We start from the raw sequence: 15563 nt of genomic DNA on the forward strand, positions 1-15563 counted from the left end.
GGCTTTGAGCCGGGACTCTGAGCTTTGAGCAAAGATCTCAGCTTCTAGTTTCTGCATCGTTTCTCACTTCGCGTATCTTCTTGTCATCTGGGTTTCTCTGACTTTTCTTTCTCTTCTGGTTTCCGGATTCTCCGACTTTGTGACCGACATCTGACTTGGCATTGGGGCTTCTGAACAATGTGTGAATTGATCACGACTGTTTTATCCCCTGGGGGCTGGCGCATGTTTCATGGGCGTCACCCATCTTCCCCCCGTGTTTCCACTTGGAAAACTCGCACATCCTTCTTCTACCATGACCACAAAACATTAAATGAAATAACATAAAACTACTTGCACTAATAATGGCAGAGAGGAGTAATAGGAGTGTTGATTTCATATTACATCCTTCAAACCTGGAATTAATCATGATATAAGTGGTTAATTGGTCAAACAACAATATAAACATTTCCCAAAGCTAATAGTTTATAAATGTGGATTACACAGCAGTTCTTTGACTGTAATAATAATAATGTAGACATTCTGGATGTCATGTAGTGTGTGTTACCTCGTGTGAAGGATGCTGACAGTATGGTCACATGAAGGACCTTGTCTTAAAATCTACATGTTACATTTCAAACATTCTATGGGATAGAAGTTTGGGGTTAAACTATTGCATAGGAAAATCTCATAAGTTAGGGAACAGTTAGATATTTAATTTTACATTCTTCCTTAGATCTGTCTCTGTGAAGAGAGTTCTGCTGGTCACTACCCAGGATTGGGATGTGGGTTGTAGTTTATGACTCTTATCTAGAAAGGGACAGAGGAAGGGAGGTTGGTGTGTGTGTTCATGCATGGCACAGAGAGGCCAGGATTCACACCTTAGTGTTAATCAGTACTTTTGGTTGTTACTTGTCCTATACAAGAAACAATCGAATATCAATAGACAAAGTCTTATTGTTACAAACTGGAGATTTTGCCTATATTCTCCAGTTGTCTGGTGTCCATTGGTTCCTCTGGATCCATCCTCTGGAGCTGGCCCTTTGACCTTTGGCCTGGTTCTGTGTCGTTTTTTTTTCAATATTTTAAAGCCTGTTTGTAGCCTCGTTGGCGCAGTAGGCAGCGCGTCAGTCTCATAATCTGAAGGTCATGAGTTCGAGCCTCACACGGGGCAGGTGTTTTTAAAACAGATGAAACAAAACAATGGGGAAGTCACAGGGTATATTCTGGAAAATGTAGAGTGCTGAGTCTGCAACATAACTGACGCGCTGCCTACTGCGCCAACGAGGCTACAAATAGGTTTAAAATATTGACAAAAAATGAAACAATCACAATATGGTCTCTGTGTTGAATAATAACAATGTATGTGTACAAAAAATGCTCACACAAATGCTGTAATCAATTTCAGATGCTTTGTGACATGACCCAGAACTAAAACAATGACAATGGAGGGGATGCACAGATTTAAGGAATCAGAAGACTAAGGATATAACTACAAAAGAAGAAATAATAATATGGTGCATTTGGCATTCTGTGTAGTTAGAAATGAATGTGTGTATGGATGAGTGCATGACATGGTGTCATAGTGTTGGATGGGCAGCAGAGATGCTGGAGTGAGAGTAGTTCTAATGGCAATCACAGAAGCACAACCAATGATGAAACGCTATTGAATGACTTGTGGTGATGCTGTTATGTTTTCATATGCAAGTGCAGGCACAGACTGAATCGCCTTCTCTTTGTGTTACTGTTGCTGGGAAATTGTAGGTGTATACAGATGTATACAGTGATACAATAATGTGGCTCAATAGTGGCTCTGTAGCACGTGGAGAAGCAAACAGATTCTTGGAAGGAACCAACACTAGAACCAGCCCGGGGTTATCGCCTAACTTCGTAACATTGCAGTCAGCTTGGTAACTTGCAGCATAGAATCACATACTGTATGCTGCAGACTCGGCATTCTACATTTACCAGAATAAACACTGCGACCTCACCATTGTTTTGTTTCATGTGATGTTAAAACACCTGCCCCGTGTGAGGCTTGAACTCACGACCTTCAGATTATGAGACTGACGCGCTGCCTACTGCGCCAACGAGGCTACATATGGGTCTTAAAATATTGGAGAAAAAAATGAAACAATCACAATATGGTCTCTGTAATCAATAACAATGTATTTGTACACAAAAATGCTCACACAAATGCTGTAATCAGCTACAGATGCTTTGTGACATGACACTGAACTAAAGCCATGACAAAGGAGGGGATGCGCAGATTTAAGGAATGAAAAGACTAAGGATATAACTACAACAGAAGAAATAATAATATGGTGCATTTGGCAGTCCGTCTAGTTAGTGATGAATTGTTGTCATACCAGGCACTGGAAGATGCGAAAATGGAGATGTATAGAGATACGCTGATGTGGCTCTATGGTGGCTTCCTAGCACGTGCAGAAGCGAACAGATTTTTGAAAGGAACCAACACTAGCACCAGACAAGGATAACTGCCTAACTTCATAACATGGCAGTCATCTCGGTAACTTTCAGCACAGAATCACATATTATATGTTGTAGACTCAGCACTCTACATTTACCAGAATATACCCTGTGACTTTCCCACTTTTTTGTTTCATGTGATTTTAAAATATCTGCCCCGTGTGAGGCTTGAACTCACGACCTTCAGATTATGAGACTGACACGCTGCCTACTGCGCCAACGAGGCCACAAACAAGATTTAAATATTGAAAAAAAAATGAAACACTCACAACATGGTCTTTGTACTCAATAACAACAATGTATTTACACACAAAAATGCTCACATAAAGGCTGTAATCAACTTTAGATGCTTTGTGACATGACCCAAAACTAATGCCATGACAAAGGAGGGGACGCGCAGATTTAAGGAATGAAAAGACTAAGGATATAACTACGAAAGAAGAAATAATAATATGGTGCATTTGGCACTCTGTGTAGTTAGACATGAATGTGTGTATGGATGAGTGCATGACATGGTGTCATAGTGTTACTGCGCCAACGAGGCTACAAATGGCTCTTAAAATATTGAAAAGAAAAATGATACGAACACAATATGGTCTCTAATCAATAACAACAATGTATTTGTACACAAAAATGCTCACACAAATGCTGTATTCAGCTATAGATGCTTTGTGACATGACCCAGAACTAAAGCCATGACAAAGGAGGGGACGCGCAGATTTAAGGAATGAAAGGACTAAGGATATAACTACGAAAGAAGAAATAATAATATGATGCATTTAGCATTCCATCTAGTTGGGGATGAATGTGTGTATGGATGAGTACATAACATGGTGTCATAGTGTTGGACGGGTGGCAGAGATGCTGGAGTGAGAGTAGTTTTAATTGCAATCACAGATTCACAACCAATAATGAAACACTACTGAATGACTGGTGGTGATGCTGTAATGTTTTCAGATGCAATTCAGCCACAGACTAATTTGCCTTCTCTTGGCTATAGCGTTGCTGGGAAAATGGAGATGTATACAGTGATGCATTGCTGTGGCTCTATGGTGGCTCTGTAGCACGTAGAGGAGCAAACGGACTCTCGGAAAGATACCCACCCTAGCACCAGTCCAGGGTTATCACCCAACTTTGTAACTTTGCAGTCATCTTGGTAACTTGCAGGATAGAATCATATACTTAATGTTGCAGAGTCAGCACTCTACATTTACCAGAATGTACCCTGTGACTTCCCCATTGTGTTGTTTCATCTGATTTTAAAACACCTGCCCCGTGTGAGGCTCGAACTCACAACCTTCAGATTATGAGACTGACACGAGGCTACATATGGGACTTAAAATATTGGAAAAAAAATTAAACAAATACAATATGGTCTCTGTAATCAATAACAACAATGTATTTGTACACAAAAATGCTCACACAAATGCTGTAATCAGCTATAGATGCTTTGTGACATGACCCAGAACTAAAACAATTACAAAGGAGGGGACGCACAGATTTAAAAAAAATCAAAAGACTAAGGCTATAACTACGAAAGAAGAAATAATAATATGGTACATTTGGCAGTCCGTCTAGTTAGTGATAAGTTGTTGTTATACTAGGCACTGGAAGATGCGAAAATGGAGATGTATAGAGATACGCTGATGTGGCTCTATGGTGGCTTCCTAGCACGTGCAGAAGCAAACAGATTTTTGGAAGGAACCAACACTAGCACCAGACAAGGATAACTGCCTAACTTCATAACATGGCAGTCATCTCAGTAACTTTCAGCACAGAATCACATATTATATGTTGTAGACTCAGCACTCTACATTTACCAGAATATACCCTGTGACTTCCCCACTTTTTTGTTTCATCTGATTTCAAAACACCTGCCCCGTGTGAGGCTCGAACTCACGACCTTCAGATTATGAGACTGACGCGCTGCCTACTGCGCCAACGACGCTACAAACAAGATTTAAATATTGAAAAAAAAATGAAGCACTCACAACATGGTCTTTGTACTCAACAGTGTAACAACAGTGTATTTACACACAAAAATGGTCACACAAATGCTGTAATCAGTTATAGATGCTTTGTGACATGACTCAGAACTAAAGCCATGACAAAGGAGGGGACAGGCAGATTTGAGGAATCAGAAGACTAAGGATATAACTACAAAAGCAGAAATAATAATATGTTGCATTTGGCAATCTGTGTAGTTAGACATGAATGTGGGTATGGATGAGTGCATGACATGGTGTCATAGTGTTGGATGGGCAGCAGAGATGCTGGAGTGAGAGTAGTTCTAATGGCAATCACAGAAGCACAACCAATAATGAAACGCTATTGAATGACTTGTGGTGATGCTGTAATGTTTTCATATACAAGTGCAGGCACAGACTGAATCGCCTTCTCTTTGTGTTACTGTTGCTGGGAAATTGTAGGTGTATACAGATGTATACAGTGATACAATAATGTTGCTCAATAGTGGCTCTGTAGCACGTGGAGAAGCAAACAGATTCTTGGAAGGAACCAACACTAGAACCAGCCCGGGGTTATCGCCTAACTTCGTAACATTGCAGTCAGCTTGGTAACTTGCAGCATAGAATCACGTACTGTATGCTGCGGACTCAGCATTCTACATTTACCAGAATATACCCTGTCACTTCCCCATTGTTTTGTTTCATCTGATTTTAAAACACCTGCCCCGTGTGAGGCTCGAACTCACGACCTTCAGATTATGAGACTGACGCGCTGCCTACTGCGCCAACGAGGCTACAAATGGGGCTTAAAATACTGAAAAAAAAATGAAACAATCACAATATGGTCTCTGTACTGAATAACAACAATGTATGTGTACGCAAAGATGGTCACACAAAGGCTGTAATCAATTTCAGATGCTTTGTGACATGACCAGAACTAAAGCCATGACAAAGGAGGGGACACTCAGATTTAAGAAATCAAAAGACTAAGGATATAACTATTACAGAAGAAATAATAATATGGTGCATTTGGCATTCCGCTGATGTGGCTCTATGGTGGCTCTCTAGCACGTGGAGAAGCAAACAGATTCTTGGAAAGAACCAACACTAGCACCAGCCCAGGGTTATCACCTAACTTCGTAACTTTGCAGTCATCTCGATAACTTTCAGCACAGAATCATATATTGTATGCTGCAGACTCAGCACTCTACATTTACCAGAATATACCCTGTTACTTCCCCATTGTGTTGTTTCATCTGATTTCAAAACACCTGCCCCGTGTGAGGATTGAACTCACGACCTTCAGATTATGAGACTGACGCGCTGCCTACTGCGCCAACGAGGCTACATATGGGACTTAAATGCTTGTGTGGAGGGGAGACGCACAGACGCAAGTTCAGCCACAGACTAAATTGCCTTCTTTTGGCTGTAGCATTGCTGGGAAAATTGAGATTTATACAGCGATACATTGCTGTGGCTCTATGGTGGCTGTGTAGCACGAGGAGGAGCAAACGGATTCTTGGAAAGATACCCACTCTAGCACCAGCCAAGTGTTATCACCTAACTTCGTAACATTGCAGTCAGCTTGGTAACTTGCAGCATAGAATTACATAAATTTCACAACAAACCTGTACATGCTGCTCTCTGAATTTCAAAATTTTCAAAATTGTGTCTTGAAGAACAATAATCCTTAGAAACCAAAGAATACAAGACTTTTTAGTTTTCTGCAACAGGGAAGGCTTTGATTTTGATTGTTAACCTTGTCATCTGGCAGTATATGTTTAATATCATGTACCATTTGTCTTTCCCATTTTTTCTGTGGTGCCTACTTCATCAAGAAGGCCCTGAAAACATGAAGAGGTAATTCATTTGCAAATGTATTTTAACTTGTTTTCTTACAGTCTTTCATATTTCTTTTTAAATAATTGGCAGCATATTTAGCTATAGTATTTTTCTCAACTGTCAAATTTTTTTTTTTACAAATGTTTAAATAGGACGCTTAGAGGAGACCCAGTCGAAAATAAGAGGTTGCAAAAAGGGATGAAAGGAAGGGGATATAGACAGAGGGAGAGTGCACTTTGGTGAGCCACAGTACTCTGACTGCTTTGCTTCTTACTGATAGCAGAAGCTCTATTGACTGAAACTCAGTGTCAGCTGTTGTGCAGCTGCTCCAGAGTGCTAATAATAATGCTGGCTCATTGAGGATGAGGATTTATCTGTATTTATGAGTGTCTCTTAGCCCATTCATCTGCCCATGAAGGTGTGCATTTTATTTGCACCATATTGTGTGTATTTTATTTACACCATGTTGTGTGTGTGTCATAATTTTCTCTTTTTGTTTCCATGTAATTCATTTTTTAAAAACACCTCCCCTGTGTGAGGCTCCAACCCACAACTTTCAGAGTGTGAAAGTAGTGTGCTGCCTACTGCGCCAACGAGGCCAGAACAGCTACTGTCAAGCACATAGGAAGTAACACAATAGCCATACAAGATGACACTTGAGCCTTTTTGTGTGTGACAATGTGTTTGTCAAGGTGTCTTTGTGTGTGTTGTATGTGCTTATCTGTACTTCTGAGTTTGTGTCTGTGAGCCCATCTGTCTTATATTTCTTATTGTTCAAAGGTATGTGTCGCTAATTCCTCGAAAGCACAAGTGTCACTTCCTTTGTCTCTCTTCTTGTTTGTCTGTAGACAGTTGTAATAAAACACACACTATCTTATGATAAAGAGATACTCTTGAAACTCCTTGAACACAAAGTGAACCCACTGATGAAGGTGTAGTGTGTGCACAAGTGCATGAGATGTGTGTATGTGTGTGTCTGAATGAAAGAGCGAAAGAGACAGACAGATAAAAATAAAAAAGGACAGGGGAGAAGAAGATTTTGTGTGTATCTGTATGTGTTTTTGGCAGTGAATCAGTATGCTAATGAGGCATGGTCTGTAATCCTCTTAAAGCTAATCTCACTCAATCCCCCCAGTCCAGTCCTGGGCACTGCTCACTCACACAGGCATGCCTGGGTGAACACACACACACACACACACACACACACACACACACACACACAGTGCATGCTCACTGGCTTGCTCACTCTACTTCTCTAAAATACAAACCCTCCCACATATGCGTAAAAACACCCCTGTCTCTGTCTTTCAGTTATTTTTCTTATCGTGAATCATCCAGCCAAGACAACGCATTTTTTTGTTTAAACAATCAATCGGGTTTTAAATGCAAATGTATCCTGCCAATTACAGTGATTTTATTAGAAAAAAATCATAAATTATATATTTATATGCCTATAATGTGAAGTGCTGTGTGTGAACGAATGTCTGCTCTTTAATTCTTAGCCATTCAGTGTTTACCCTCCTAAGCAGTGTTTGAACCATAGGGAGACTGTAGAACTGTCTTTTTCTAGGCTCCTCTTTGCCCTGAGAGTGTGTCATAAAAGCCAAGGTGAACTTCGCTACACAGACAGACCAAGCTGGTCTGCAGCACGAATACTGATTACCTGGTCATGTCAAAGGTAGTTGTGTATGTATTTGTACATGCGTATGTTCTGTAAATGCGCCCTTTTTTTGCAGTCAGACATCACAACCCATGTGGTCAGATGACTGTTTTTCTTAGTGTTGCCATGGTGATGCAGCAAAAGGTCGCTCTGAGATGTTCTCTACCAAGACCTTGTGTGCATGCATGTGTGTGGACTTCAGTGCAGCAGATTGCATTTGGCAGCAGACACCAAAAGAATGTTCAGGCTGGGGCAGTTGTTTCAACCAGAAAAGACAGCACTCTGTGTGTGTGTGTGTGTGTGTGTGTGTGTGTGTGTGTGTGTGTGTGTGTGTGTGTGTGTGTGTGAGAGATATCTGCTGATACATGCATGAATAACGTCACAGTGGAATTTCTAACACAGCCACTCGCACTGTGTGCGCTTGTATCGCTTCTTGTGTGTCACTATTAGCTCATATCTGATATGCGATTCAATATATTACAGCAGGATTAAAGCCTAATGCTCAGTGAGGAAACGCACACATGCAGACAGTCACACACACACTTTGACACATACACAAAGAGCCTGGCTTTTCAACACCAGGGGGCTGACAAGGTATTCTTCTGCTATGTGTGTTGAATACTGCTGCATACCTAGCACTCAGTATTCACAGCACATCATCCTCCTAATCTCTCTCACTCTTTTTCTCTCAGTGTCTTCCTCTTACGCCCTCTCTCCATCATCGCCTCTCCTCTGCTTTCCCTCTTCTACTTTTTTCTCTCCCCCAACTTCCCTTCCCCATCACCCCCCTTTAAGCACTGTCTACCCCTCCCTGTTCATGCCGTCCCTCTGTCTTCCTGTCATCTTTTCCCACTCGATATGGAAACCCCACTTGATTTGCCCCTTGGTTGCTACTTACTAGCATTTACCTCCACTTCTTGTTTCCTGCTTTCATCTGTCCCCTCCTGGTGTACCATCTCTGCGCAGTATATCCAGTCACTTTGACTTTAAATAGCATATCAAATTTAAATGATATGTTGAAGCACACTTTACAGATCTGTCTTTCACGCCCTTCATTCTCTTGCTATCTCCTTCTCCTCTTCTCTGCAGGTATGAAAGAGCTCTCCCCTCCTCCTCTGAACCTGCGGCGTCTCTACACTGAGACATTAGAATGGGAGCCAGTGTTGATCATCATCTCTCCAGGTGCAGACCCGTCCCAGGAGCTCGCAGAACTCGCTGCAGAAACCATTGGTAGAGACAACTATCATGAGGTACTGAATAACAGGGTATGATGGGAGAAGTCACAGCAGATTTGCAAGTGTAAGAGAATTGTTTTCAAGACAATACCAATATCAGATGTATAGTTTAGGCTGGGGGTCGGCAATCCGTGGCTCTGGAGTCGCATGCAGCTCTTCAGCCCTTCTGCAGTGGCTCCCTGTAGCTTTGAAAGAAAGAAAATATAAAGAAAATAAATAACAGCTATTTTTTCTTTTCTTTTTCTTTTTTTTTTTTTAAAGAGAACACCTCATATTTTGGAGATCGAGTTGATACTGATAATATTTCGTCAAAAAAAAAAAAAAAGTCATATCTTACAATGTCTCAGTAGCAATGTTTATAGCTTACTGCCTCTTCCTGCCGCCAATAGGTGGCTAATCTTGAGTTTCGGACCCCTGGTAAGATAACCATGGATAAATCCAAAAAAAGCTAAGTCTGCAGCTATATGTTAAATTTATTTCAAAGTGAGTTACTTTTTATTATTTTAATCCTTCACAAACTAGAGAATGACTCAAATAGGCCTGCATAGTTCTGTGTTTTATTTAAAAGTAGGCATACACATGCCAGTGTATTTTTCTCCTATTCAGAAGAGTTTGGTGTTTTCCTTTGTTATAACAGGTAAAAAAAGCAATAAAATGTCAACAGTTTTTTTTTTACTTCTATAATTTCATAAATGCAATAAACTATTATTTTATATATAGTATGACTATATATACAACTTTAACTCTGTGTTATATTCATTTTAAGGGTTGAATAGGTTTTGCGGCTTCAGATGATTTTTATTTTTGGGAGAGGGGCCAAAAATGGCTCTTTTAATAGTAAAGGTTGCAGACCCCTGGTATAGGGTATTGTGCACCTAAATGGGGAAAGCTCTTGAAAATGTTCTGCTTTTGGAGTTTATCAATTGTAGTAACTTTCAAGACAGCAAGAAGTCTAACTTTGGATGACATGTTCCTTCATTACAGTTTGAGTTGTATTAGAGTGTATGTACTATATAACAATACTGTAGATCATATCAGTTACATATAGCTATATATCAGATCAGTTAAGAGTTACTGGCCTCTTTATGGGGGCTTTATTGAGAAAAATCACACTGGGAATTTCACTTTGTGAGTATTTTATTTTTTCTGACTAAGGAGGAATTAATTAAAATATTGACTCATAGCAGATTATCTGTCCCAAACTTGGGATTTGTGGAATCAAATTTTTAAAAATTCCAAATTTCTGTTTATTGTCCCCACCTACCTCCTTCACTCTCTCTGTCTGTCTAGATCTCTATGGGTCAGGGACAGGCTGATGTGGCCTTAGCTACACTCAGAGAATGTTCCCGAAATGGAGAATGGCTTTGCCTGAAAAACCTTCACCTTGTCACTGCATGGCTACCCCTCCTGGAAAAAGTAGGTGCTCTCTGTGTAAGGGTTTTTGTGTGTCTGGTCCAGCCTTGGGGGCAGGTGTTAACATTTGTGTGTGTATGTGTGTGAGAGAGACTGCATTTTTGCTTTTTTGTTAGTATGGTTCATGTATGCTATTCCAGCCAAGTTTGAGCAATTTGTCAAAAACAAGGTGTGCATTAGTAGCCATAGGTCGGAAAAGGCAAATTACAAGATAGACAGAAAATGTGTAATATTTTGTAGAAATGAAGGATGCACTGATCCAGCAGCAGGATTATAATAAGTCCAAAACTTCTATAATGAATCCAATATAAGACTTCCAAAGTACACTAGGTCCAAGGACAGGGTTCAATAAACAGTCCATTGGGATAAATCCAGTGGACTAAATCCTGTAAAATATAATCCATGAAAATAAGTCCAAAAAATGATTCCAGTGAAACAAGTCTAATACCGCTTCTTCACTTTATCTGAAGCCCATAGTGCCAGGTAGGCTGGGTTGGGGTTAAGGGGAAAGGTCAGTGGAAGGGGGGAGGATGTTCTGTGCTAAACACAAGTTATTTTTACATTCAGTGTTACTCACCAAAGTGCGTGGTGTGTATCCTTAAGCTCTAACAAGCATCTTCCTTCACTAGTCCACACTTCACTAGTCCTTCCACACTAGTAGTAAGTATTTTAAATCCTAAATTGTTTACATACATGTTTACTAACTGGTTGTCTTCTTCTTCCTGGCCTTTGCTTGGGCATTGGTGCATATCTATGCACATTACCACCATCTTTTAATCAGATAAATAACGGGTAACCATTGGTAGAACTGTGTATCATGTCACCCACCTGCACATGTGTGTGCATGCAACAAACAAACAGGGACCCACTTACAAAGGTCCAAAACTCCACAGGGTACCTTTAAGGTTTGTATATAATTTCTAATTTCACTCTGCTTGTCAGTGTTTATCTATAATACAGTGTTGTACCACACTGTTACATGTACACACTCACGCACACTCACACACACACACACACACACACACACACACACACACATACACGCACACACAAGAACACATGCTTGCTGCTCAAATTTCCATTTCTAAAATTACCTTCTGTCCTTTGCCTGTACATACATATTTTGCATTCTACCTGTAGGCCAATATTCGTCACTGTGCTGTTGTTTGTGTCGCAGTGTGTGCGAGACCATGTGTGTTGTTTATTTGGCTGTCTTTTTGTGTGTTTATTGGCCTATCTCTGGATGTGTGTATATCTGTGTTTGTATCATTCTTGCTTTACATGTAATGAGTGCATACCTGTGTGTGACTCTCATGGTACTCATGTTGCCCATCCTGTATGTTTGTCTTATTGCATGGGTGCTTTTGTGTTACATTAAGTGGGTTTATGTATGTCTTCCACTTTCTTTGTGTTTATTTTTGTGTCCATGTGCTTTTCCTGGGGTTCTGTTTAGTGCTATGTCACTGTAGCAGGTCATATCTCACTGGGAGGCACAGCTGTTGGCAGTGATTGGCCGTGTGTTTGTGTGTGTGTATTTGTGTCCATATGTGTACCCTCACCTGTGTGTCTGAGTTAAAGTGTGTATGTGTTTTTTGTGTCTGTGTGGGTGTGTGTTCGTGCATGTGCATGTGCATGCCCTGGGGTTACCCAGAGATCCCTCCTGTCCAGAGTTGTCTGTGCTCCCAGTGTGACTTAAACCATGGCTTATTACAGCTCTCCTCTTCTACTTTTGTCCTTCTCCGTTCCACTCTCCTCACCTCACCTCCCTCTTCTCCCCTCCTATTTCATTTTGCGTTTTTCTCCCTGTTTTCCTCGATTTGTTCCCACCTCTACATTCAAGTTATCTTCTCCCAAGTTTTTCTTAACACTCCTCCTCTCCCACTTCGTATTGTATAACTAAAACTATTTTTCTCTCTTTCCCTCTTTCTCTCTCTGTTTCTTTGTCTCGCTCTTTGCCCAGCAACCGATGAGGTTGAGGTCTTGTCAGTCGAGCTTGAAATGAAAAACTGATGCAACAAGGGGAACGAGGCAGGCAGGGAGCATAGGAAAGAAAGAATGAAGAAACAGTAGACATGAAAGGGGGGAAGTAGGGAAAAGCTGAACTGAGGTTCAGCAGGCAGGTGGAAATTCTACCAAGAGCTTTGTTTTAGTATCTGTCTCTGTTTCTGTAGCTGTGTCCATTTCAACTCTCAAAGTAGTTTCTAAATTTTCCATCTTCTTTTTGCCATCTGTCTCCTCATTCGTTCCCTCCTTCCCTAAACCAGTTGGTCAGTTAGAGAGACAGGAAGAAGGGAAGCGAGACAGCGGAGAGCGGAAAGTGTTTATAATTGAAGTTGGCAGTGCAGATGTCCTCTCATCCTTGTCCACTCATATTCTTCCACTTGTAATGTTTCCTGTCTCTGATTTTTCACATCACGAAATCCATCTATTTCCTTATGAATCTTTCTTTCAATTTTGCATAACAGTGAATAAATACTGTTTAGTGCTTATTTCAGAATCACATGTATTGTGATATAATTGTTCAAAACATTGTGATAGGATTGCATCAGGAGTTATGTATCTTATGATTCTCATCCTGAGTGTGAGGATACAAATTTCTGTCTATATCTATCTGTTTATGAGTGGTATGTCTTCCACACTCTGTGTATCTGAACAATATCGATGTATTCTACATAACATTGATAGTTTTTGATATGCCAACAGTAAAATAAATTGGTGCTATTTCTTCTTCTCTCTGACTTCTTCTTTCCCCTCTCTCTATTGACTTATCTTTCCTCTTCTTCTTTGCTTCTTTGTTAATGTCTCTGCCTTGTATCTTTCCACAATACTGTCATTTGTTCCAGGGGACGCATCAGACACACACACACGCACACACACACACACACACACACACACACACACACACACACACATACACACACATACACATAGAGTCAGGGGAGTTTTCTTTGAAGGATGTCAGATCCTGTGTTCCTTTGATTTTCTGTGATCATGTTTTCTTCCATGAGAATGAATTAGGTTCCAAATGATGCAGAAACACATTGATTACATTTGTGTGTGCGTATGCGTATGCGTGTGTGCATATGCGTGTGTGCGTGTGTGCATGCTTCTGTTGGTGTTTCAGTTCCCAATCAGATGACACAAGACCCTAAGGTGCCAGTATTCTATTTTTAACCACAAGTCTTTGAGAAAGATAGAGGGAGAGGGGGGAGGAATGTAAGAAGAGAATTCAGAGAGAGAAAGAAAGCTGGAAATTGAAATGAAGAGACAGCGATGGAGACAGTGAGCAGAAAGAGAGAGAGAAAAGAACAAATATATAGAAGTGAGGTGAATAGTTTATCATTACGGAGAATTTGTCACCATGCAGTAATCTAAGGGAGAAAGAATTACACGGAAAAAATAAAAATTCCGAAGGAGTGAGTAAAAGAGGGAATATAAGTAGAAATATATTTTATTTATTTATTTATTTATTTATGTTATTACTCTAAGTCTACTCTTGAAATGAAGAAAAAAGAATTGGTTGGAATGAACTTGAGTGAACTTTGTGAAACTAGATCGACCTGCGTGTTACAGTGCCAGAGGACATCAGCCAGATACTGCAGCACAAGTAGTCTGTTTCCATAGTAATCTCATAGTAATTCTCTTAGCTATATATAATGTGTCTAATGTGTGCGCCGTCCTGTTTGCTCACAGGAGCTAAATGTGCTGCGTCCCAAAGCGGGCTTCCGTCTCTGGCTGACAGCAGAAGTTCACCCCAGGTTTCCTTCAATACTGCTGCAGTCTAGCCTCAAGATCACTTATGAGGTACTCACACACACATTCACCATCACGCACAAACAGGTATAAAAACAGTAACACCATAACACTCCTATAACCTACCCTATAATGAAGTTTACTGTTGGGTAGTGTTGATCTAACCGATATGACACAACTTTACAGACAAACATGCACCAACACAATTTTGGAGGCATACTGTACACAAATGCTGATCCATGTCTTGTGTTTTCCCACTCAGTATTGAAACTTTCGCCCAATATTGACTGCTGGTTTCTGTGAATATAGTCAACGCTAATGTGTCAAACCTAAGATAAACAGTATACAGTACATAAAAACACAAAGTCTATTTTGTTTTTGTCAGTGTGACTGTATAAGTATTGTACAGAGCTGATCTGTAAGATTGGTGCTGGGGATGATTGCAGTGGCAGTGTTGATAGTAATAAATGTGAACAGCATGTGACATTGCATGCAACAACCACCACACACACACACACATACACACACACACACACACACACACACACGCACACACAACATCACACATCCTCCATAATGACCATCTTATACGACCATAAAAATTGATAAACTACAAGTCATCAGTTTAGCAAATACTCCATTACTAACCCACAATCCAAACAGTCATATTCCAGCTATTACCTCCACGAAGCCCAAAACACCATGCCACACACTCTACTCCCCTTTGTAGCATGTGTGTAAGTCTTGAAGCTTCGAACAGTAAATATGTCTAGTGCCTTTTTGGCACGTCTGACAGGGCATTAGACATAAAGTGTAAACCAACAGTTCAAATTTTTCATAAAGGAAATATTCAATTCTACAAATGTATTTCCAATGAAAATACACAGAACCAGAATGCAGTAACTTTATGAGTATGAAAAAGAGTAACTGAATTGTTAGTGTCCAGTATTGAGGATGAATAGACAAAGCATAAGATGAACCTTCAGGGATGCACATGGAGTGAGGATGTGCAATGTAAAAAGGTAAGCACGTACTTGCAAATACGTTTAATCTACTTAAGTTGATAACATATGTAGTGAATTTGGCAAATTTAATACACATGCATTACTGATTGTGCGTATTATTAAGATCTCCAGATGGAGGTACCAAATGTTCAGCAAAGCTGAAAATGTGCGAGCTGATGTCAATATATACTGTATATTGTTTTTTTTTATCATAAACAGAACA

At 40.2% G+C, this 15563-nt stretch overlaps 1 protein-coding gene and 6 non-coding genes across 7 annotated transcripts in view; 2 read left to right on the plus strand and 5 right to left on the minus strand.

Moving 5' to 3' along the window:
- Window positions 1-15563, plus strand: part of dync2h1 (dynein cytoplasmic 2 heavy chain 1) — a 112015-nt gene that overhangs the window by 71593 nt on the left and 24859 nt on the right. The window contains exons 82-84 of the mRNA XM_023406635.2: window positions 9025-9185; window positions 10461-10586; window positions 14277-14387. Of these exons, the coding sequence (XP_023262403.1) occupies window positions 9025-9185; window positions 10461-10586; window positions 14277-14387 (398 nt within the window). The remainder of the gene's footprint in view (window positions 1-9024; window positions 9186-10460; window positions 10587-14276; window positions 14388-15563) is intronic.
- On the plus strand, window positions 1078-1150 carry trnam-cau (transfer RNA methionine (anticodon CAU)). Its single transcript has one exon. It is a non-coding gene; the product is annotated as a tRNA-Met (tRNA).
- trnam-cau (transfer RNA methionine (anticodon CAU)) lies at window positions 2000-2072 on the minus strand. Its single transcript has one exon. It is a non-coding gene; the product is annotated as a tRNA-Met (tRNA).
- trnam-cau (transfer RNA methionine (anticodon CAU)) lies at window positions 2620-2692 on the minus strand. Its single transcript has one exon. It is a non-coding gene; the product is annotated as a tRNA-Met (tRNA).
- trnam-cau (transfer RNA methionine (anticodon CAU)) lies at window positions 4342-4414 on the minus strand. The gene has a single exon. It is a non-coding gene; the product is annotated as a tRNA-Met (tRNA).
- Window positions 5155-5227, minus strand: trnam-cau (transfer RNA methionine (anticodon CAU)). Its single transcript has one exon. It is a non-coding gene; the product is annotated as a tRNA-Met (tRNA).
- On the minus strand, window positions 5706-5778 carry trnam-cau (transfer RNA methionine (anticodon CAU)). The gene has a single exon. It is a non-coding gene; the product is annotated as a tRNA-Met (tRNA).

This window comes from Seriola lalandi, unplaced genomic scaffold, assembly GCF_002814215.2.
Source record: "Seriola lalandi dorsalis isolate HSWRI2012SDOR001 ecotype SW California unplaced genomic scaffold, Sedor1 jcf7180002054313, whole genome shotgun sequence".
Classification (NCBI taxonomy): domain Eukaryota; kingdom Metazoa; phylum Chordata; class Actinopteri; order Carangiformes; family Carangidae; genus Seriola; species Seriola lalandi.